The sequence below is a fragment of the Bactrocera neohumeralis genome, chromosome 3 (assembly GCF_024586455.1).
Source record: "Bactrocera neohumeralis isolate Rockhampton chromosome 3, APGP_CSIRO_Bneo_wtdbg2-racon-allhic-juicebox.fasta_v2, whole genome shotgun sequence".
NCBI lineage: Eukaryota > Metazoa > Arthropoda > Insecta > Diptera > Tephritidae > Bactrocera > Bactrocera neohumeralis.
Window position 1 is genome coordinate 44,317,700 of NC_065920.1, and position 23,286 is coordinate 44,340,985.

General features: G+C 36.2%; 2 protein-coding genes across 5 annotated transcripts in view; both read right to left on the reverse strand.

Moving 5' to 3' along the window:
* The window catches only part of LOC126752533 (neural cell adhesion molecule 1-A), a 196,555-nt gene extending 185,783 nt beyond the window's left edge, over nucleotides 1-10,772 (reverse strand). For all 4 annotated transcript variants that reach the window (XM_050463417.1, XM_050463416.1, XM_050463415.1 and 1 more), the window contains exon 1: nucleotides 10,074-10,772. The gene's annotated coding sequence lies outside the window, so the exon portion shown is untranslated. The remainder of the gene's footprint in view (nucleotides 1-10,073) is intronic.
* Nucleotides 10,773-22,168: 11,396 nt separating this feature from the next.
* On the reverse strand, nucleotides 22,169-22,837 carry LOC126752680 (protein toll-like). Its single transcript, XM_050463649.1, has one exon. The coding sequence runs from the start codon at nucleotides 22,835-22,837 to the stop codon at nucleotides 22,172-22,174; it is 666 nt and encodes a 221-aa protein (XP_050319606.1). The 3' UTR covers nucleotides 22,169-22,171.
* Nucleotides 22,838-23,286: the final 449 nt, after the last annotated feature.

A 23,286-nucleotide genomic window follows, 5' to 3' on the forward strand; every position in this document is an offset into this window, starting at 1 on the left:
GATACATAAATATAATAAAAAAGAATATTAACTAACTGGCATAATTTTCTAATTTTATTGCAAACATTATGAAAGTGATTTTTCACCAAAAGGGTTACTTTAATCAACTTCCAAAATAAAGCAAAGTTAAGCTGAGACCTTTTTATTCTTAAAGTGCTTTCATAACTTATCTTCGACAAAGCTTTTTATGTCATATTCAATGGCAATGATTTAGGCTTTAAGTAAGAAATTTAAGAAGAAGCAATAGTACTTTTGCCCAACTCTCTTCACCGATCCATTTCGATATCTAATAAGAGCAAATATATGACAACTATCTATTTTTCCAAAAATAACAGTGAAAAATTGTGACACCTCATGCCGTAAACAAACCGAACTATCAAACTTTCATAGTAATTGTAATGAACTAAATTATATCTCTATCAAAAGCACTCAAAAAACGTAATGGGAAGACATTTTCGCAATCTGCCTTTTTGTCCTTCTTCAGGGACAGTTTTGTTGCCTCGCAACAATCTTCGTTGTAACGAAGACAACAAATTACAATTCCGCAAATTTCAGGTAGTCTCTAATTGACTCTCAGCTGCATAGAAAAAGTGATCTTGAAGCATACTTGTGACGGCTGCACCAAGGCAAACTTACAAAGTGCCACTCGACTGCATGCCTCCGCAAAAACTTCACTGGAAGTTTACTTTCCAAACTGACAACACTTCGATATTTAATTATTTACTTACTTATTTATTTATTTATTCACTCACTGTAAACTCATCATTCAAGCTTTAAGCTCGTAAATAACTTTTCGCTGCAAAAGTCTGAGGTTGGTGAGCATTTGCGCTTCATCCAGCGTATTTTATTTGTTATTTGTACTTTTTACCCAGTCATATCGATTTACATGGGTCAATAGGTCAACCGTTGGACTAGGCCTAAGCGGCGAATGACTACGCCAGTAAGTAAATTGCTTTTAAAAGTTTCTCAAAGTGTCAACGCAACAGCGATTTTCAGTGCTTAATGCCGCAAACGGACGCTTAGACAGGCACGACATGATTCCTTTCTTTTACCGTTGTTGTTGTTGTTGTTGTTTTACATTAAACGCATTCGCTTTGCTGCTGTTGCGTGTAAATTACGGTACTCATGCTCACGCGCTCACATTTCACCATAAAGCGATGAATGTCAAGTTGACACTTTAATGCCTCGAAAGTAGCTAGCCGTTACGTTAAGCGCTTTAAAGTGGAAAGAAAGCAATGCAAAACGAAAAGCTGTGTAAAACAAAGTAGCCAAAATGGCGTGCAAATAAAATTACGGTGCTTAATATAACTTACACTCATTTGCTTCTGTGTGTGTGGGTGTGCATGAGTACGTGCGTTCAAATGAAATTCTGCGTGAATGTGCGTGCTTAAATTGAAGAAAATTTGCGTTGCAGACATTGCTTTTTAAACGAGTTTGAAAGTTATTTTCAATTTATATTATACTTTGATATCTAGTGTTTCAAGAAATGCTTAACTTTAGCAAAACGGCTTATTAATTTTTTGTTTTTTATGCACAGACTTGTCTAAAACTGTCATAACTAATTTATATCAATTTTAATGTACATATATAACGCTTATAGATTGTCAAGAGCTGTCTTTTCATATAGACTTTCTAAAAGGAAGAGCAGACAAGAATTTGATTCTAATTTGATCCTTGGCTGTCTTATTCGCAAGATTTCCAACAGTATACTTGTCTAATTTTAAATTTCGTCGAGATAGAAAAGTTCGAGTGGTATTTCTGTATTACTGAATTATTATAAAAAACAAGAAAAAACGTAAACTTCGGTTGCACCGAAGCTAATATACCCTTCGCAGGTGCATTTCTTTTAGTAACTATGTGTTCAGTTTGTACAGAAGCTATATGCTATAGTAATCCGATCTGAAAAATTTTTTCGGAGATTACATTGTTGCCCTTAAAAATGACTTGTGTCACACATTGTCAAATGTGAAAGCTTTCCATACAAGAACTTGATTCCGATCGTTCAGTTTGTATGGCAGCTATAAGTTGTAGTGGTCTGATATCGGCAGTTCCGACAAATAAGCAGCTTCTTGAAGAGAAAATTACGTTTGCAAAATTTCAAAACGTTATCTTAAAAACTGAGGGACTAGTTCGTATAGTATATACAGACAGACGGGCATGGCTAAATCGACTCGGCTCAACATACTGATCATTTATAATGTATATGTTTATACTTTATATGGTCTCCGACGCTTCCTTCTGTGTGTTACAAACTTCGTGGCAAACTTAATATACCCTGTACAGGGTATAATAAGAAGCTATGGTACCTTTTACAGGTGTACTTCTTGGGAATTAAGTATTAACGTCACGGTAGGAAAGATTTTTTAACGTTAGAACAAAAGACATCTGGATGTGAATCGGATCGAATGGAATTCAAAAAGTATTCTTGCTACGAGAAAGAGCTGCGGAGATCAAATCACGTCCAAAGGTCGTCAATGCAGAAAAAAGTACTAACGGGAAATCTGAAAAATTAGTTCAGAGTTATGCAGACAGACGAGCATGGCAAAATTGACTCAACTCTTCAGATTGATCATTTATATTTATACTTTATAGCGTATTCGAAATTTCCTTTCGGAAGTTACTTCGTGACAAACTTAATACCTATTTAGGGTAATATAATTTTATTCGTATCATGAGTTCAAACAACTAACTTTCTCCAGAGTGTCCAAAATCTGACTTACTATAATCTTCTTTTTTAAATCTTTAATAATTTCAATTAAAGCTATTTTTTGTAAGCCCATATATAGTTTTTATTAAGAAGCCAACAGGATATGTATATACATTGTCACCGGACATTTTAATTTAAATACCTCGGGTTATGATATTTCAAACAAATTTATTTTACTAGGTTGGTAGAACCAATTAAGAAGAAGGTTGGTAGAACTGTCCCAAATTACGTGCCAAATATAAGCGAGTTTGTTTACAGCAGCTGCTTAAGTCGGTACACCTCAGTAGTGTATTGCGATTTTCACAATGTACAAAAATATTGAAGAAAGAATTTGTCTCAAATTTCTAACCAAATTTCGTGTACGGACTCGTTGCAAATGTTGAAAAAGGCTTACTCTAATTCAGTTTTATGAAAAACTCAAGCCTACGAGTGGTACAAAGACGATCGAGCGATCGTGGAAGACATGCCTCGTTCTGGACCAGCTCCGACCTCTTGAACTGATGAGAAGTTTAAAACAGTGAAGGGTATGATACTTCAAAATCGCAGACAAGTGTTAGAGAGATGGCAAGAGAGCTCGCCTTCTGACGCGAGACCGTTCACAGGATTTTGGTGAATATTTTGAATATGAAATGCATTCTTGTTCGACTAATCCCGATAAAGCGGAAAGAGTGCCGTAAACAGGTCTCTTTGGACACGCTTGATCGTGCGAATTCCGATCCCACATTCATGGAGAGCATTACAACTGCCGACAAGACATGGATTTATGAGTTTGACATGCAAACAAGTCAACAATCATGGGTATTGAAACCTAGCCTAATCCGCTGGGTGGAATTGTGGAAGAACAATTCATGAATTTTACACGACGATAATTCACTATCGCACTGCAATACTAAAATTAAGCCTTTTTGGAATTTCTTACAGTAAAAAAAAAACAAGGGGGACTAATAAGCAAACATTTTGACTATTTCTGCAAAGATAAATTAACAATGCACTGATTGACAACTTGTTCTTTTCACTCTACTTTCATAATTTCTAACTAAGCCTTTCCCTGGAGAACCTCTTAACGTTAATAATAAACAGTTTCAAAATTCTAGAAAACTCACTAAACACAGAAGCTTTTAGCAAAGCTCAAAATATTATAAAAAATTAATGAAAATCAAAAATCTAAAAAACTGAATGAAAATTTTTTGTCAAATTACGAAATGATATTGAGACAATTATGCCAAAACTTGCGCAGTGCAAAAAAAAAATCTACACGCTAGAATTATACCTAACATTCTTCTTTTAAAGACATAGAACAAGAGTAAACGAAAGATCTAAGCTTTTGGGAGCACAATGTGGCTAAAAAACTCTGCCTTTGACGCGTACTTGAATGCACCAGACGCGGTGCCACGTAGTCGACTTCTTGGTAAGAGATTTCAGTTTCAGAAGCTTGAAAATAATTGTATGTATATTCAATGTCAGGGGTTATAACCTGTTGTGTTTCGAAGCAAGCTTTTTTGAATATTTAGATATTTGCTTATGGAAGTAATTAAAAACAAGGAGTAGTTTTAGACCAAGGTTCAAAAGGTGAAAAAAATTGTAAAAAATCCTTGCAGAGCGATACGCACAGATTTCGAACATACTTTTACAGTTGTTTCAAAATTGTGCCAAAACCTGGAAAAAGTACTAATTTTGGGAAAATGCATTTAAAGCAAACTGAGCGACATGAGTAGTCAGCGTGGGTTCGGAATCGATATCTCGTAAACCAAAATGCTTTCGCATATGCATATTTCCACTTATATCTACATTACAAAAATGCAACACAAAAATCGATTTTTTCAAATCGCGATTGTTGACAACCCATTCGTCAAAAATGTCCACCCAAACGGATTTTTCAAAATTCAAATTATTTCCGAAGTTTTAGCCGATTTAGTGTCGCGGCAACTGGGCCGATTTGGCGGATGAAGAAATTTTAAACTTGTTTTTCTAGAAATTACTTTTTTCGATAGCTTTGCCACAGTATTTCAAGTTCTAATCACTTCAAATAAGGTATGAATATTTTTTAAATATATTACCTCTCCATCACATATTACTATCAGGTGTAAATAAAACAAGAACAAACGTTAACTTCGGCTGCACCAAAGCTGATATACCCTTCACAGGTGAACTAGTCCTTCAGTTTTTAAGATATCGTTTTGAAATTTTGCAAACGTCATTTTCTCTTCAAGAAGCTGCTCATTTGTCAAAACGGATATCGTCAATATTCGAAAGTTTTCATACAAACATGAACGAACAATCAGTTTGTATGGACTAACTTTCACATTTGACAAGATATATTCACGAAATTTGGTATATGTTATTTTCTAAGGCAACAATGTAATCTTCCAAGAAATTGTTCAGATCGGTTAACTATAGCATATAGCTGCCATACAAACTGAACGATCAGAATCAAGTTCTTGTATGGACAACTTTCACATTTTACAAGATATATTCACGAAATTTGGTATATGTTATTTTCTAAGGCAACAATGTAATCTCCGAAGAAATTGATCAGATTGGTTAACTATAGCATATAGCTGCCATACAAACTGAACGATCGGAATCAAGTTCTTGTATGGAAAACTTTCACATTTGACAATGTATCTTCACCAAATTTGGTATATGTTATTTTCTAAGACAACAATGTAATCTCCGAAAAAATTGTTCAGATCGGATTACTATAGCATATAGCATCCATACAAACTGAACACATAATAGTTCCGAGTTAGTAAAATAAATGCACCTATCCTCAAAAATATTTTAGCTTCAACAAGACAACACAAGAATCCATAACAGTTTTTTATCGATCTGTTGGAAGGCCAGCTGTCTTTGATATAAGATAATCATTGCAATTTAATACGATTCCCGTTTTTTGGATACATTGGTTTTTCTGGGGTTAAATGCTTCCTCATCACACCAACACAATGCCAAATGGAATATTCACACTTATAAATAATAATGGAAACACAATAAATTATTAGGAAAGAAGAGATCATTTGTTTTTGGAATGGGAACACATTTTTTCAGTATTTCATGGAAATATAATGTTTTAATTGAAATGAAACATAGTTTATGGAATATACAAACGAAATTCAGAGAGAATCCTTTCTTGGCAATGCTAACGCTGTGTATCAAAAATGGATTGCATCGGATCAATACATGCCTGAGCTCCCATATACCTAATATAAAGATTTTAGAGCTAGCGGGTGACTTTATACTTAAATTGCTTAGGTTGCAATCCTCTGGTTGAATCTTATCTTGAAAGTATTACCCTGACTTTAATTCATGCAAGTTGCACGAGTATAAAATGTTTGGTTGCACCCGAACTTAGCTTTTCCTTACTTGTTTGTTTATTTTTCGAACTAGAGTAAACTGCTTTGTCTCTGCAGGATGTTTGATAATTGTTGTTTTATTTGGCATCAACTTGTACTTGTATTGAAACATGGCAGTCTACTCACTAGTTGATTTAATTGCAAGTCTATTAATTCAGTGGCTTGAAATTTATATGTACGATGTTTAGGCGCTTATTAGATCTGTTACAGTTAAGATTTTTCGTTGTATAAAATTTAATTCAATTTATTATTGAATAAAGTTGTTTGAAATAGCAAAAAAGTAGCTATTTTCAGTAAACTCCAAAGGAATTTGTCGGCCAAAGCTAACTTCATTTCCAAATATTTCTCATGCATTATCAGAACAAAGCAGGTTAAAAACTTTTGCAGCTAAAATTTTATATATAAAATGGAGATAATTGATTAAGTTGTTCATTCAATAGCTCATTGGTCATTCGCCATTATGCCAGTCCACGCTTCGGAATACATATAAAAGCATATGAAAAAAAAAATAATGAACTTAATTGCTTAAATTAAGCATTCGTTTTGACGCTAAAAATATTTTTCAAGAGTCGTCGGACTCTTAACTGTCAATTAACGAAGCCAAATATAAATCAAACAAGGTCTGTGGCCAACAAAATCAATTTGGTCAACTATATTTAAGCAATTTATGCTTATTTTCCTACATTCTAAGCACACATAAAGTAAGCTAATTTCATAGTTGGTTAACTATAGAAATAACGCACCCATAATAGCTGTTTGGGAAGTTCTAAAATTGTTTTTGTTTTATTGTTCATTACGTTCGCTACATTTTTTTAAGGATTCTACTTTGTTTAACACATTTTATTGCTCACAACAGCTTAATTACTTGCGCTCGTGGGTGTCGTACCTTACTTTTAATATGCTTTTTTATTGAAGCCACTGTAAAGTTTATACTTCTTTCTTTATTATTAAGTTCTTTACCGTTTTTTAATTGCATTTTAGCTGACACATTTTATAAGAATTATGGTCTAACACAACATTGCCACACAGTAGTAAACACGCATATATTATATATTGTATTTAATGTTTTTGTTATAAAGAAAACTATAATATTTTTTAAAAACTATGATATTTTTTAAAAACTTCAGTTAAAGTTCTTCCTCATGAATCACTCTCTTTAAGAAAATATGTCGTTGACATATCCCATATTAGAACCACGGTATTAATATATTACAAGCATATATTAAATGGAAAATGAATGTTGACTCTACGTTTTAAGAAAATTTAAAAAAAAATTGGTATATAATTGACATTTCAGAAGTATTGAATCAATGACCAATTATTCCATTTCCTTTACGATAATTTTTATGATCTTTAGTCTAAGTTTAGTCTAACAAATGTCTGCTAAAACTGATTCGTGTAGCTTCTAACATCGTATAATTAGAAATGAACCCACCAAATGTACCGCTTTACTAATCAAATAACCAACAACAGTTACCAAGCAGCAAAAATAATAAGAAGCCTAAAGGGTTGATATTAATCATACTTTTGTAGAGTTGTTTTTGAACCTAGTTCTTCGAAGAGGCAATTTAATCAACAACTAACAAAATTTCAACAACCTCTGACGAAAATAGTTTAAGAAACGGAAGACAAGTGGGTAGGGTCAAATAACCTACGACACATCTAAATGATAAAACACCAGCCGATCACCAAGTACTGAGAAGACGATTACGAGAAAACCTGCAAAAGTATCACATCATAAATTCTATCATTCAGTTATCGCTATTTTTGAAAACATGTTAGTGGAAAGTGTTTGAACTTCGGCGTACATACACAAGAAAACTTTGCTTTATGAAAGTATCAACATAGTCATCCCAAATACTTGGGTTTTCTTGGTCTGCTGGCAGAAAGAGTACGACCTTGCCACTCATAGTAACACATATAAAGTAAAAACGATTGCCATCCCTCGGTTATACCTCAAAACCAGTGTTTCTCAGAAATGTAACATAAAAAACATGCATATCTTACTAATTTTATTTAGCGATTCTCTTGCCTAATCATGATATAAAAATATTTTGTAATTAACATATAACCATTAATTTCGAAAATATACTTTAATGAACATCAGCTGCTTTTGCGAAAAAATACTTAAATTCAAACGCTGTGTTAATTACAGAAAAGCTTTGTCACGATGGAAATAAATATGGTTGGTCGCAGGAGAAACTCCATTATTATTTGATTTTAGAGTTTAACTCACTCAGAAAAAATTGTATGAAAATATCTATTATTTTTAACAGAGTCCTATCATCACAATTTTTACTGGTATTAAATCTTTACGTATAAAAATCACGTGTCACGTTGTTTGTCCGCGATGGACTCCTAAACTACTGAACCGATTTTCGTCAAATTTAGCACACTGTATCCAGTTCGAGCCAACTTAGAAGATAGGATGGTGAAAAACATGCATAAATTAAAAATACGGTGAAAGCTCTATTAAGCGGACAACTCTATTAATTGGACAGAAAGACTGGTAACCAGACATTGAGAAAGCTTTAAGGCTTCGTTATTTTTTCCAATATAATTTATTTGTATGAACATATTCAAAATTAAATCTAAACTACAATCCTTTGGATTTCTTTACGGTTTCGCTACCGACAAAAACGGTTATTCGTAAATACAGTTTTTACTGTATTGAATAGTTTATGACATAAATAATAGTATAAAATGTATACAACAGCAACGCGCGGCCGGATCCACTAGTAATTAATATATAAACGCTATGTTCTTTTAAATGTTTTGCTATGGGAATTCATCAGTGCATTTTTTGAACAAGTACCAAAATGTCTCCAACATAAGAACCCTCTCTTCCATAAAAAACCTAGCTACGACAGCAACTCACGGTAGAATCCAAATATCTTCACCATTAACAAGCTCAAAAGCCGTTTCGGAAGAACTTGATAGTTTTTGTTAGAAGCACCTTCAAATATCTTTTCGATATCTTTCCGATATTTGAAGGATTGTTAGTGGATTTTCGACGATTGGCTGGCATTCGCAAAATATTTTCTATCTACATGTGGAGACACGATCTCGACAGCGTTTTCAAATCGCAACTCACCGATTCACTAATCATTCTTACTTATTCTACTGATAACCGTTAGGAACTGTGATGCTCGTGAGACTCGGTATAAAAAATAACAGCGAGAAGGTAAACGGAGAGCTTACTGATTGCATATGGAAAAATTATCTCGGTTATTATCCCAATAACTGGATCAGCTGTAGTTTCGTAATTAAAAAATTCATCCTGGAACTATGCTAGAAAAATTAAAACCTTATATTTCAATACTTTTTATACCCTGAACTATACTAAACTATAAGATATTTGTAACCTTCCTCTGCCATCTTCAAAACCAGGTTTATGTTCATTACATTGACGTTCCTAGCAATAGAGTGGGAGTGACAACCGCACGGCTGGCAATATCAAAGCGCTGAGTCTACAAAACAAAATTTGATAAATATGCTTAAGCCGTTTCTCGGCGGCCTTCATTATGTGTATGTATATTATCGACCAAATTGCGAATAAGCTCAGTGAGACTGTTGTTAGTACAAAAGCCTCGCACATCACCTCACATTTGACCCGCAGCAACTTCAATTCGAATCTTTCTTCACAAAACGCTTTTATCTCTCACATCCAATTGCCCGAAAACAAATGCTAATAAGACCAACTTACGTGACCAGTCAACAGCACCTTAGGCCAGCACGCACACCACTACAAACCAACACAAGCACAAATTATACTCCATTGGGCAAAAAGTGAAAGTTATGCGATTGGCGCTTATTGTCCTTCTTCACTGCACGATTTTTGATTAACTTATCTTAACACTCAAGCTGTGCATGTATGTTTAGGTGTGTACAGCAGTAGCACGCACACTAATATAATATTACAAATATGTGTATATTTCCACACATACATTTACATATATACTTCATTTACACACACGCACGCACACACACACACACTTTTGAATGAAATTTACCGTTTAAACATGTTTATTAACTTTCCATAGCAGCAACTCGAGGAATTTCGTAGACACGACACACGTGTGGCTTAAGACGTTAGCATATTCTAATTGGAGTTAACTCGACTTTTTCGTTTGTTGCTGTTTTCTTCTTGTCGCTTTGGCAAACTTTGCAGATATGTATGTATGTATAAGTGTGTATTTTTATTTATTTTCACTTGATATGTTTATTTTTCTTTCATGCAACATCATGTAGCACGCATGTATTTTATTCCTTTGTGCAAATTTCTCACTCGCACTTCTTTCTGGTTTCCATAAATTTGTTATATATTCAACATTTGTATGTATGTATGTATTTTATTAGCATTTAATTATCTTGCACCTACAGCCTTCAATAAACACACATACTTAATGCTGCACTTGCAAACAAATTAACATTTTTCCTTACAATTTATTGTTGTAGAACTTCGCTTCGTCTACCCAAGCAACACATGCGTGTCGTTCACTAAATTATGGCGTCAAAATCAACTGCCGATGCTAACACTCTAATTATTGAAACTTCACTACATTGTCTTTCACTTAATTTTCAGGCGACACTTTTGGTGCTGTATGCCGCACGCACTAACGGTGACACGCAGCTATCGCTCTAGAGGCTATATCGAATGTAACACGCGCGTTGCGTTGATGCGTTCGCGTCATCACCGAACACCAAAACACTCCGACGGATGAGCACAAACTGAATTTTGTTTGGAAAAAAATACAACAGCAACTGTCATTTAAGGACATCGTGTTGTTTAACGGTAAACGATGTCAAAGTAGCGACAACGATTACATTCGTACACGGTGTTTGTTGTTCGGTTAAGCCAACGAACACAGCAGTAACGGAATTTGCTTATTTCGTGAGTAGTGCTGAATGAAACAACAACCGACGAAGTCTATGTGGCACATTGAAATAGAGTTGACGAACGACAGGTGAATGAGAGTAAGAGAGAGCAAGAGGGAACAAACAAAAGGTTAAGGTAGCGGTAACGGTAAGTTAACAACTAAAAGCAGTACTACGGTACTACTACGAATATGTGGGCGATTGAGCATTGGTGGGTGAAGTGATAGAGATATCGAGAGAGTAATAGAGAGATACAGGGAGCTTCAAGTACCAGTACGAAGAGCGGATTTGATATAAACATCCAAATATCGTAAAAACTGCAGTCTACTTGAGAGCACACGAGCATTTCGTAATTTTAGAAAAATAATAAAAATATAAAAAAGTGAATGACGCTCTCGCTGAGTTTAAAAAGCTACAAGTTGTGCTTAATAGTACAGGAGTTGCTTAAAAACAAAAACGCATGTGGCTCTAATTTCGGAGTAAATAATTACGTTGTCTTTTAATGGAAGAGTGCAAGGCATGAAAATGGCAATTGTTTTATCAGTCGGCCACAATACACGAAGCACAAGTACTTTTACAAGAAAAAAACGACATTGATTTTATATACTAACATACTTTTATTTTATATTCCAACTTTATTCCATATAAAATTTATATTTTTCATTATTTAACTTTTTGTAATATTAAAAAAAGTTCCTTGCAAATTTTTACGACTTTTCATGTTCTTCCATCTCTCTTTGGAGAGTTTTCCGTTTTTATATTATTTCAACGCTCTTATACGAAATTGATTTAAGCACTATTGTAAGCACTTATTGAGAGCTTATTATTTTGTAGCTTTGTGAGCGTATTTCAACCCACTTTCGACGAATTCTCTCATAATTATACCAAACTCAAAAGTCTCCATAAACCTGTTGGAACATTTTAAAATGGAAATATAATGTTTTAATTCGTGTAGCACACGATATACGATTTACCTACCAGGTCAATTAAAAAGGCCCCGGCCTGATACATAGATGGCTCTACTAGACTTTAATCCATTTTAGTTAGGCTTAAATTTAACAGCTGTCGGATCATTAGTTTGTGAATTATATGATTTTGAGTGTAGCAACTTTTGTTATTGTAAAAAATTAAATTCGCGTGTTGATAAAATATTGAAGAAAAAAATACAGCTGAAGCAAAAACCTGGCATGATGGAAAAACAACTATCAAAGATTGCTATACGAAGTTTAGACGGGGTGAAATGAGCACCGAAGTCGGTGAACGCAGAGAACGCCCAAAAAACGGCGAAAACATCAGAAAAGTCGACAACATAATTTTGGACGACCGTAAAGTGAAGTTGTTAGAGATAGCAGGCAGTCTAAAAATATCAACTGAGCATTTACAGCACATAATTCACCAATATTTGGCAAAGCTCTATGCAGATTGGGTGCCGCGAAGGCTCATTTTTGACCAAACACTACGACGAGTTGATGATTCAGGACAGTGTTTAGAGATGTTCAAGCGTACTAAACCCGAATTTTTGCATCGACATGTGACAATGGATGAAACATAGCTCCATCATTTCACTACGAAGTCCAATCGACGGTCCCCCGAATGGACTGCACACGATGAACCCGCTACAAAGGTTGGAAAAACACAACAGTCGGCGGCCAAGGTTATAGCGTCTGTATTTTGGGATGTGCATGGAATAATTTTTATGGACTACCTCGAAAAAAAGAATCATCAATAGCGACTAGTACATAGCATTATTGGACCGTTTGAAGGACGAAATCGCCGAAAACTGCTGCATTTGAAGACACAGAAGATGCTCTTTCAGCAAAGCAATGACCGTGTCAGTGAAAATGATGGCAAAAACCTTTGAATTGGGCTTCGAATTGTATCAGCATCCATCACATATACCATATCTGCCCCCAAGAATATTTCCTGTTCTCAAACCTTTCTGGGAGGAAATTTTCGTTGAATGAAGAGCTGATCGCCAAAACTAAGGCCTATTTTGAAGCAAAAGATAACTCTTGAAGTGTACCATGTTAAAAATAAAACGAATTTTTTGTCAAAAAAATGTGTTTTACTATGATAGGCCGGAGACTTTTCATTAGACTTATGTGCCCGAAAAGATATTTGGAGAACCTAAAGTACACTCATAACTCCCGTCCTGCTATATGATGTAGAGGCTTGGACGATGTCAACAACTGACGAGTCGACTTTGCGAGTTTTCGAGAGGAAAGTTCTGCGAAGGATTTATGGTTCTTTGCGCGTTGGCCAAGGAGAATATCGCATTCGATGGCACGATGCGCTGTATGAGATATATGACGACATTGACATAGTTCAGCGAATTAAAAGACAACGGCTACGCTGGCTAGGTCATGTTGTCCGAATGGACGGAAACACTCCATCTCTGAAAGTATTCGACGCATTACCCGCCAGGGGAAGCAGAGGAAGAGGAAGACCTCCACTCCGTTGGAAGGACCTGGCTTCGCTTGGAATATCCAATTGGCGGCACGTAGCGAAAAGAAGAAACGACTGGCGCGCTGTTGTTAACTCAGCTATAGTCGCGTAAGCGGTGTCTTCTTTGTTCGGACTCAGTTTCTGATATATCAGCATAACGGCCTTCGAGTGTGTTTTTTCGGCCTATTACCATTCCAAGTTAAAACTTTTAAAACTTGTTGGACCTTCAATCCACAAAGCTATGCTTATTATATATAGTTATTTTACAACAAGGTATCAGTTAAAATACCCATTTTCTATATCCTTACTGGTTCTCGGTATCTCAGTAAACATGCTATAAGGAAAACTTATCCATGAACCCTTTAGATTAATACTACAGTCACTTTGTGTGATAATTATTAATATGTTCGAACTCAACACTGGTTTTAAATCAATGCTAGCCTTCAGAACACTAAAAATTTGAGTATCCCTAACACAACATATAGGGTTCTTCTTTTCTTTAAACCTGATTTCATCCATCTTTAACAAATCGGGCTCCCTAAAAGTCTCATTACGGTCCTTCTATTAATGACATGCACAATGTACTCATCTACAAATTTTAGGGCCCTTCTTTCCTTTACCACTGAAGAGGCCACTCCGGTAGTAATTTCCAGTATCTATGCATTGACTATGCACTGTTAGCAACTTGTTTTCTAACTCTTTAACAGTTGCAGTAAGTTTCCGAAATAGGCTTCAATGCGTGTAGCGATTCACGTTTAATGTCTTCAATTGACTCAAAACGGGAGCGGTCGTTTGAGTTTGCTGAATAGCCAGATGTTACACAGAGCTAAATCAGGCGAATATGGTGGTTGCGACTAACAGTCAGAGATCTTACTGGAATCGTTGGAATATCGGAAAAATCAGGGAAAACCATCTTGAAAGATCATTTGGGTCTAAGGATAATGAAAGCACGATTGGTTCTACAAGTATAATCACTAAACTTTTTTCGAAAAAAACAAGGTCTCGTTGACGTCTATGAAACAATAGCTTTCTACTACTAGGATCTCATGAAACGTATTATTTCTGGCGATGAGTCTTGAATCTATGCTCACGATCTGAAAACGGACCATCAGTCGACCAAATATCGTTGCAAAGGTGAGCCGAATCTCAAAAACCACGTCAAAGAATGTCAAAATTCAAATTTATGTTGACAGGCTTGTTCGATTATCGAGGTGTGGTGTCGGACCGACAACGAAAACATGTTTTCGTGGGAAAAACTGGTTTTCGTTCATGCAAAATCCGTCAAACGAAAACACAGTTTTCGCTGAAAACTACTTGAAAACTTACATTCCACTCATTATAATCGGTGCCTGCTCTAGTTTAACCGATGTTTTTGGAAGACATATGTATTTTACCGGCCCTAAATTGTCACTTGATATTTGTTTACATTCCATATACAACAAGTAAGGAAGGGCTAAGTTCGGGTGTCACCTAACATTTTATACTCTCGCATGATAAAGTGATAATCGAGATTTCATTATCCGTCATTTACATATTTTTCAAATACCGTATTTGTGTAAAGTTTTATTCCGCTATCATCATTGGTTCCTAGTGTATATATTATACAGAGAAGGCATCAGATGGAATTCAAAATAGCGTTATATTGGAAGAAGGCGTGGTTGTAAACCGATTTCACCCATATTTCGTACATGTCATCAGGGTGTTAAGAAATACCGAATTTCATTGAAATCGGTCCAGTAGCTCCTGAGATATGGTTTTTGGTCCATAAGTGGGCGAGGCCACGCTCATTTTCAATTTTTAAAAAAAGCCTGAATGCAGCTTCCTTTTGCCATTTCTTCCGTAAAATTTAATGTTTCTGACGTTTTTTGTTAGTCAGTTAACGCACTTTTAGTGATTTTCAACATAACCTTTGTATGGGAGGTGGGCGTGGTTATTATCCGATTTCTTCCATTTTTGAACTGTACATGGAAATGCCTGAAGGAAACGATTCTATAGAGTTTAGTTGACATAGCTATTGTAGTTTTCGAGATATGTACAAAAAACTTAGTAAGAGGCGGGGCCAAGCCCACTTTTCCAGCTATGCCCCTCCCTAATGCGATCCTTTGTGCCAAATTTCACTTTAATATCTTTATTTATGGCTTAGTTATGACACTTTATAGGCTTTCGGTTTTCGCCATTTTGTGGGCGTGGCAGTGGGCCGATTTTGCCCATCTTCGAACTTAACCTTCTTATGGAGCCAAAAAATACGTGTACCAAGTTTCATCATTATATCTCAATTCAATATCAATCTGTCGCTTGATATTCTCATATTAGGGGGATTCTCTTGCTCTTGCAAAACCTTGCACGGTGCAGGAATTGCAGAATTTTCCTCTTGGTACAACGGCACAACCACAAACACACGCAGAAAATTATTTGCAATGGCTATAAATATGACAGATCAAAACCCACGTTTATTTTCGTGCCGTCATGTATATAAGTATGTACTTATGTCATATATCACTAGATTCTGCAATGGGTGCTCTTTTGGCCTTGCATATTTCGGTATAGGATTTTTGCATTTTGTGTCATCGTGCAATCTTGCAAGAGCAATGTCGGTCGGAACATACATAGTATTACTTATACAACTGCAGCTCAGAAAATGGTGGGTTAGAAAGACCTCAAACAGCATCACGTGAATGTTGCTTGACTAGAACCCACAAGCAAGCTGAGGTCACGTTCGACCACCAGCAACATGGAGAAGATCGACACTGACCAATTTAGTCGATGTCAGCATCACCTGAGCTTCAGTGAATGCTAATCAAGGAAAAACATAAATATAAATTTCCTTTTGCTTAATAACTCACATTAAAATTTACATTTTCAAATTTATGTTCAAAACTCGCTTGTCGCTTCAATTCCTTCATTCGAACCGCTAAGTACTCAGCAGGCCAGCCAACATTTGTTGCTTAACTGCAACTTATTCAATTCGGAAAGCTCATCCATTTTCGTTTAGTTTGTCAAGTGAAGTATTCAATTTGACGGCTTTGGAGCTGTTGATGTTGATCGATGCATATTGATGACGGCAATAAACACACACACACACACACCATTATACGGAAAATACGAAAAAACGTCAAAGTAGTGTTACATAGTTTTGGACAAGCAACTAAAACTGAATGGAAATAAATATTGCAACCCAACAACATAACAAAAATCAAATAAATATATCTACATATGTATGTATATGTACTTTTAAAATATAAACGCAAAGCTGTGCGATGAAAAATTTGGCAAGAATTGCCGAACGCGCTCACGAGACAACAAATGAAATGCAATTTCTCTTCATTGTATCAAATAGTATCAACCATTTGGGCCACTGGTGCCAACGCCAAAAACAATGGGACATTTTATTGCGTTATGCGGATAAAAAGAAAGCAATAGTATTGTATTATTAGTTTTGTTCAATTATTTTTTTTGATGCTCTCGCAGCAGCTACATATATAGCATACTACATACAAGTAACTACTATTTAGTCCAGTAGATTATATTCAGAGGCGACACCTGTGGTTTTTAACCTTTTAAGAAGTGCGTATTGCCCCACTCTATTATAAGTTTAACAAGTCAATTGAAAAGTACACGGCCTACTCTTGTAAAGCATTTTGTTTTTGGCAAAATTCGTCTCTTATTTTATACAATATAGCTCCCTTCGAAGGTGATACACTGATTATAGCCACCCTCCAACTTTTCGATACCATTTTCGTAGTACGATTTATTCTCACCTCTTCATTCGGCGAAAATTTTCTCCCACGGAACTGGCTTTTAGATCTGAGAACAGGAAATAGTCGCTGGATGCCAGATCTGGAGAATACGGTGAATGCGGAAGCAATTCATAGCCCAGTTCATAGATTTTTGTCATTTTTTTCTCTTACTTGGCATACGGTCCAATGCCTTGATGAAACAGCAACTTCTTTTTCTTCAAAAGCGGCCGTTTTCAATATTTTGTTTTTTAAACGGTCCAATAATGCTATGTAATATTCGCTGTTGAAGGTCCATAACAATTATTCCATGCTCATCCCGAAATCCAGACGCCATAACCTTGCCTGCCGACTGTTGCGTTTTTAAACGCTTTGAAGCGGGTTCATCGTGTGCAGTCCACTCTGGGGACTGTTGATTGTACTTCTGAGTGAAATGGTGGAACAATGTGTCATCCATTGTCAAATATTGACGCAAAAACTCGGACTTCACGGTCATTCAAAATTATTTTCTGCACTTTTTTGATGTTTTCGTCGGCAACAACCTCTTTTGGGCGTCCACTCTGCACCGTCTTCGGTGCTCGTTTCACCCCGCCTAAACTTAGCATACCAAACCTGGATGGTTGATTTTCCTGGGGCAGCGTCCAGAAACCCGTCATAAAGCCAAGTTTTTGCTGCAACTGTCAACTGTTTCCCTTCAGAAAGTAATATTTTATCCACTCGCGAATCCATTTGTTCACAAAAATGCTTCACTCAAAATGAAATAATTCACAAAGTAATGATCCGACAGCTGTCAAATTTGTAGACAGACCTTTGAAGGTTAGGGCTAACTAATCTATTGACCTGTTACATTGACTTTCACAAAGTTTCGCTCACGGTACATCACTCGACTCTTCTACCAAAAATTTTTTCTGCTTGATTTTAAGCCAAAATTTTTCAATGGGTATATTCACCTCTCAACAATACAACTGATGTATGTATTTACACTAGTTTAAAGTTATTTTGCGACTGTAATGTTAGAGAAAATTTTTGACTTACTTAAACCGAAAATTATAGCCAAAATTTCCTAGCACATTTTGTGTTGTAGTCAAGAGGAGTAGCGGTCAAATCACCATCATTTACTAAAATGACAAATGATGGGAAATTTTCGAACTCAAGTTCCTAACCAGGACACTTCACGTACCCCACAGATCTCTTAGCACATCAGTCGCACATTTTTCCTTCAGATTTGTTGAGTAATGCTAATGTACAAGGTGCGTTCCAAAGTAAACTGGACTTTTTGAATCTAGCGCCCCCTGGTGGCGCCATCTACATGTCGACTGGTGCATTAGAATCTGCTATCTTTATCGATTGTCCAGTGAGTGAGTGATTTCCATGAAATTTTATTGATTGGAAGTGAAGTTATTGCTGTTTAAGTGTCAGTATGTTTGTATTATCGGTGCGAAAATCAGCTTCGAACAAAGAGCCAACATTAAATTTTGTTTGAAAATTGGTAAAACTTTTACCGAAACATTTCAATTGATGAAACAAGTTTATGGCGATGATTGCCTATCCCGTAGCAGAGTTCACGAGTGGTTTCAACGTTTTCAAAGTGGTCGTGAGGACATACAAGTAAATGACGATCACCATGTCGGCCAATCAAAATCCGTGATCACCGGAAATTCCATCGAAACTGTGCGTGAATTCATCAAAAATCAGCCGAAATCATCATTGAAATTCATGGAAATGGAATTGAACAACTCCAAAACATCAATTTATCGCATTTTGACCGAACATTTGGGCTCACGAAAGGTGTGTGCACGGTTTGTTCCGCACAAATTGACTGACGACCAAAAATTGCTGAGAATCCAACATTCGAAGAAGATCATTAAAGAGGTCAAAAAGGACAAAAACTTCTTTTACAATATTGTGACTCCTGACGAAACGTGATGTTTCCAATATGATCCCGAAACGAAGCGCCAGAGTGCTGAATGGAAGGCACCGGTCGAACCGAAGCCCAAAAACTCGTGCATGGAGAAGTCAAAAGTGAAGACAATGCTGATTTGTTTTTCTGATTCCAAGGGTATTGTCCACAAAGAATTTGTTCCACCCGGCCAAAACGTTAATGCGGTATTCAACCTTGGCGTTTTGAACCGTATTCACCTGATAGGGCACCATGCGACTTCTTCCTTTTCGAAAAAATGCATTTGCCCATGAAAGGAAAGTGTTATGCAGACGTAGAGGTCATTCAAAAGGCTTGCCACCGGATACTGGCGGCCATACCGGCCAACGAGCTAAAACACTCGTTCGACATGCTTTTGGACCGTGCAAAACGCTGTACTGAAGCAGAAGGAGACTATCGTGAATAAAATAAATTGATTTTGCCGAAAAAACCATTTGTTCTGTTTCTTTCAAAGTCCTGTTTACTTTGGAACGTTCCTTGTACTTTCAGTACATTAACGTAAACAATTTGATTTCTTGGGATCGTAAAAATGGTATACCACTGAATCTCTAAAAATATAAGATGATGTTCTTTTTTTGTATAAATGTTCACCCCTCTCTCTTTGAAATATAAAATTATTGATTATTAATTTTTAAATCTATATAAACTAACTAACTACTAACTGCTAAAAATTATAAAGTACTTTTATGAGATATTATCGGCGGATGTATGCAGGCAGCGAATTTAACTTCCATACTTATGAACTACTACTAGCCGTAACTTAAATGAAACTTGAGATATTTTAATGAAACTTGGTGCACATTTTTCTCGGCATCGACATTTAATGTAAATCTTTCCTGAACCACTTAACCTACAAAAACCAAATTCGCTCAAGACAAATCTCTTAAACACCCCCACCAACACCGAAAAAATGAAATTGGAAGGCAACTCCGTCCACTCCCCATACAACGGTACTGTTAAAAACTACTTAATGTACGAAAAATCAATAACTAAATATGACAGAAACTTACAATTTTACACCCAAGATGGTATAAAAAGGTTTAACAGGAGCCGGAATAAAAACTGGACAATGGGAGTGACGCCAACCTCTTTTAGTGGGAGTGGAAGTCCGAAGCTTAGCATGGAAAAGTTGAGAGGGAGGATATTGGATGAATGTCTCCACATATGGAACTATTACGACAGTCGCCTGGTTTAATTTTCGGATAACTTTGAAAATTATAGTGAGAGCTGGGAGACCAGTTCCACCATGATCTACAAATCATGAATCGTTATATAATGACAAGAGATTATCAGCTGGAAAATTATGCAAGAAATGCTCATAATAGGATTGGATTCTAAGATATGTATATTTTCGGTATTTTCTCACTGTTTAATTCGAAGTATCCATATTTTTCAAAACAAATCTGGCATTATGAATAAAACTGTTATTTTGTATCATGCTTTCTTAAGTTTGTAATGTAAAATGAAAATAAAAGTTTAATAAAAGCCAACAAGAGCAAATCTTCTAAAATCAGCTATAGGTTCATGAATTGTGAATTGATGAATACATACATGCAAAATCAATCTTATATTACATCTAGGAAAATAAATAACTGTGTGATATATAGCATTTTTTCTTAGTGAGTGTTTTATTCATTCTTTTTATAAGCTGAATCCGTTCATTTAATTTATATTTATTAGTACCCTCTTAACCCCTAAAACATAAAATTCGAGCTTCTATATGACATTTTAGTAAACCTGTAAGCTCCAATTGTTAGAATGTTGCCAAGATCGATGTAATATGTGATTCAAGGAGATTTAATATTTCAATAGTATTTTTTTGACAGATCACACGTGATTCGTGTCAAGCTGTCATGTTATTTTTGTTCAGTATTATTTGGCATTTTATCATGGAAAGGCTTACGTCTGAACGAAAATTCGCGTTTGTAAAGAATGTATTTCGGGCGCTTCGTGCAACTTATGCTCAACATAATCGGCCTACTGAGCGTACTATTCGCATTATCATCATTTATCTTGAGACCCAGTATTCATTATTGCAAAATATTCGACCGAATAGACCGCGGCCAGCACACAATGAAGAAAAATAGCAGCTGTAGCTGAGAACCGACATATGAAACGACTTGGGGCAATTTACGTCCAAATCTTAAATTTAAATCGCTCTGCTCTATGGGCTCTTGAAAAGTTCCAAGAAGATCCGACGTTTTCGAGCCAAATTTTGTTCAGCAAGCAAACAAGCAAATTTCCGCATTTGGGACGAACAGCAAGCGGAAGAGATTCAAGATCTGCCGTTTCATCCAGACAAAAAAAGACACGGTTTTGTGTGCTTTGTGGGTCGTTGGAATCATCGGCCCATATTTATTTAAAAACGATGCCGGTGAGTACGCAACCATCAATGGCGACCGTTATCGTGCATTGATAACCGACTATTTAATGCCTGTAATTGAAGGCCTTGATCTCGATGTCATTTGGTTTCAATAAGACGGCGTCACTTCCCTCATATCGCATCAATCAATGGCTTTATTTAGAGAACACTTCGATGAGCAAATATTTTTGGGCCGGTCGATTGGCCACCAAGATCGTGTCATAACACACCGTTAGACATTTTCCTATATAAAGTCTAAAGTCAACTCAAGCCTTGGAATACACTTTCTTCTTGTTTGATCTTACAAAACCACTAACTTGTCAACTATACGACGATAGAAGTAAAACTCCAGTAGCAAGTCTTATTAAAACAAATCCAACTATATTTTACAAATATCTGAAATAAATGAATACAATAAAACAGTTTCTGAATTTGGTTGAAGAGTAAATTTTTCTACTAAAATGTTCGTTCCAATGGTTTATAAATTCTATGTAAGGATAAACCTGAACTGATTTAAAAAACCGCTAGAATTAAATGCGCTCTTTAGTCCATGCGATTACCAACGCTTCTCATCTTATTTTTGGTCTGCATATGTTATTAGTGTGGCAGTTTAAAGTAGTAGCAACATTTCGACCAAATTCCCTCAAAAATCTACAATTATATGTAATGAATGTATATCTATATAATATAAAAACATATTTGCAAAAACTTACTTCTCTTCATGATGAACCATAAAGTATGCCTGCGACAAATTTAAACGCTCTCGTCACACAAATGAGGATTTTGTGCCATAACACACCTTCTGCCGCCAACTTCCAGCATATCGGCATTTCGTTTTCTACCCATTTTATGTGGCATAGCATAGCGTAATTTATCCCAAAATCTGGTATCTTGCCAATCCAAGTATGTGTTCATATCCAAGTATGTCTTCAATTCCTTATCCAATAATTCACTGTTGATAATTTCGCCATATTTAATCATAATTATGCGCGCACGACCTTCATTGAGCGAGCATTGGTGAGCTGTGCGAAACTCCATGCGCGCCCATTCCGACTCGATGAAGTGCTGCGAGAGCACAATGATCGTACGTCGCGACTGTTCGACCGATTCGATAATCTGTTCAGGTATATAAGCGCCAACCAGCCAATTGCGTTCGTGCGTACATACACGAAATGGCGGTTCGCCCTGCTCGAGTTGTGGCAGTAATGTGTGGTTGACAAAGTCGGCCTGTTGGTGCGCATAGGAGATGAAAGCATCGAATGTTTTATGCTTATCCAGCTCACGTTCATGGATGCAACAGCTCAATATGTTGCGGTTATATAACCAGACTTCCACTTGCAATTTATATTTCAAAAAAAGCGCGGTAATGAGAAGTAGGCTAATGATGATTAACGCAGCGGTTGTGATCAAAGCAATCATATACCGATAACTTTTAATGTTATCCTCAGTTTGGCATAATTCATTCAAACTTGCTGTTAGGAGAGTAACATTCTGTAGATTATCACAGCATAACTGCTCGACATCGGGTATGCGTTGCCGATGTGCACGTACGGTGTATAGCAGTTGCTGTGCAGCGCAATCGCAAAACCAAGGATTACCACTCAGATTCAAAAGTTGTAGCTTCGTGCTCTCATTGAGAAATGCACGCAAAAAATCAGCACTTAATGTTTTTAAACGATTATTTCGTAGATCCAAAACCGTCAAATTGGTGGGTAGTTCAGAGCGACTTATGTTCGTGATTTTATTGTGCGAAGCGTAGAGTTGCGAAACGTTGGCATAACCGAAGGTGGTGTTTGGCGGCAAAACCGTGAACTGATTACTGCTAATATCGAGTATTGAAGTCGTAAGCGCAACTTGTTCGGGACGTG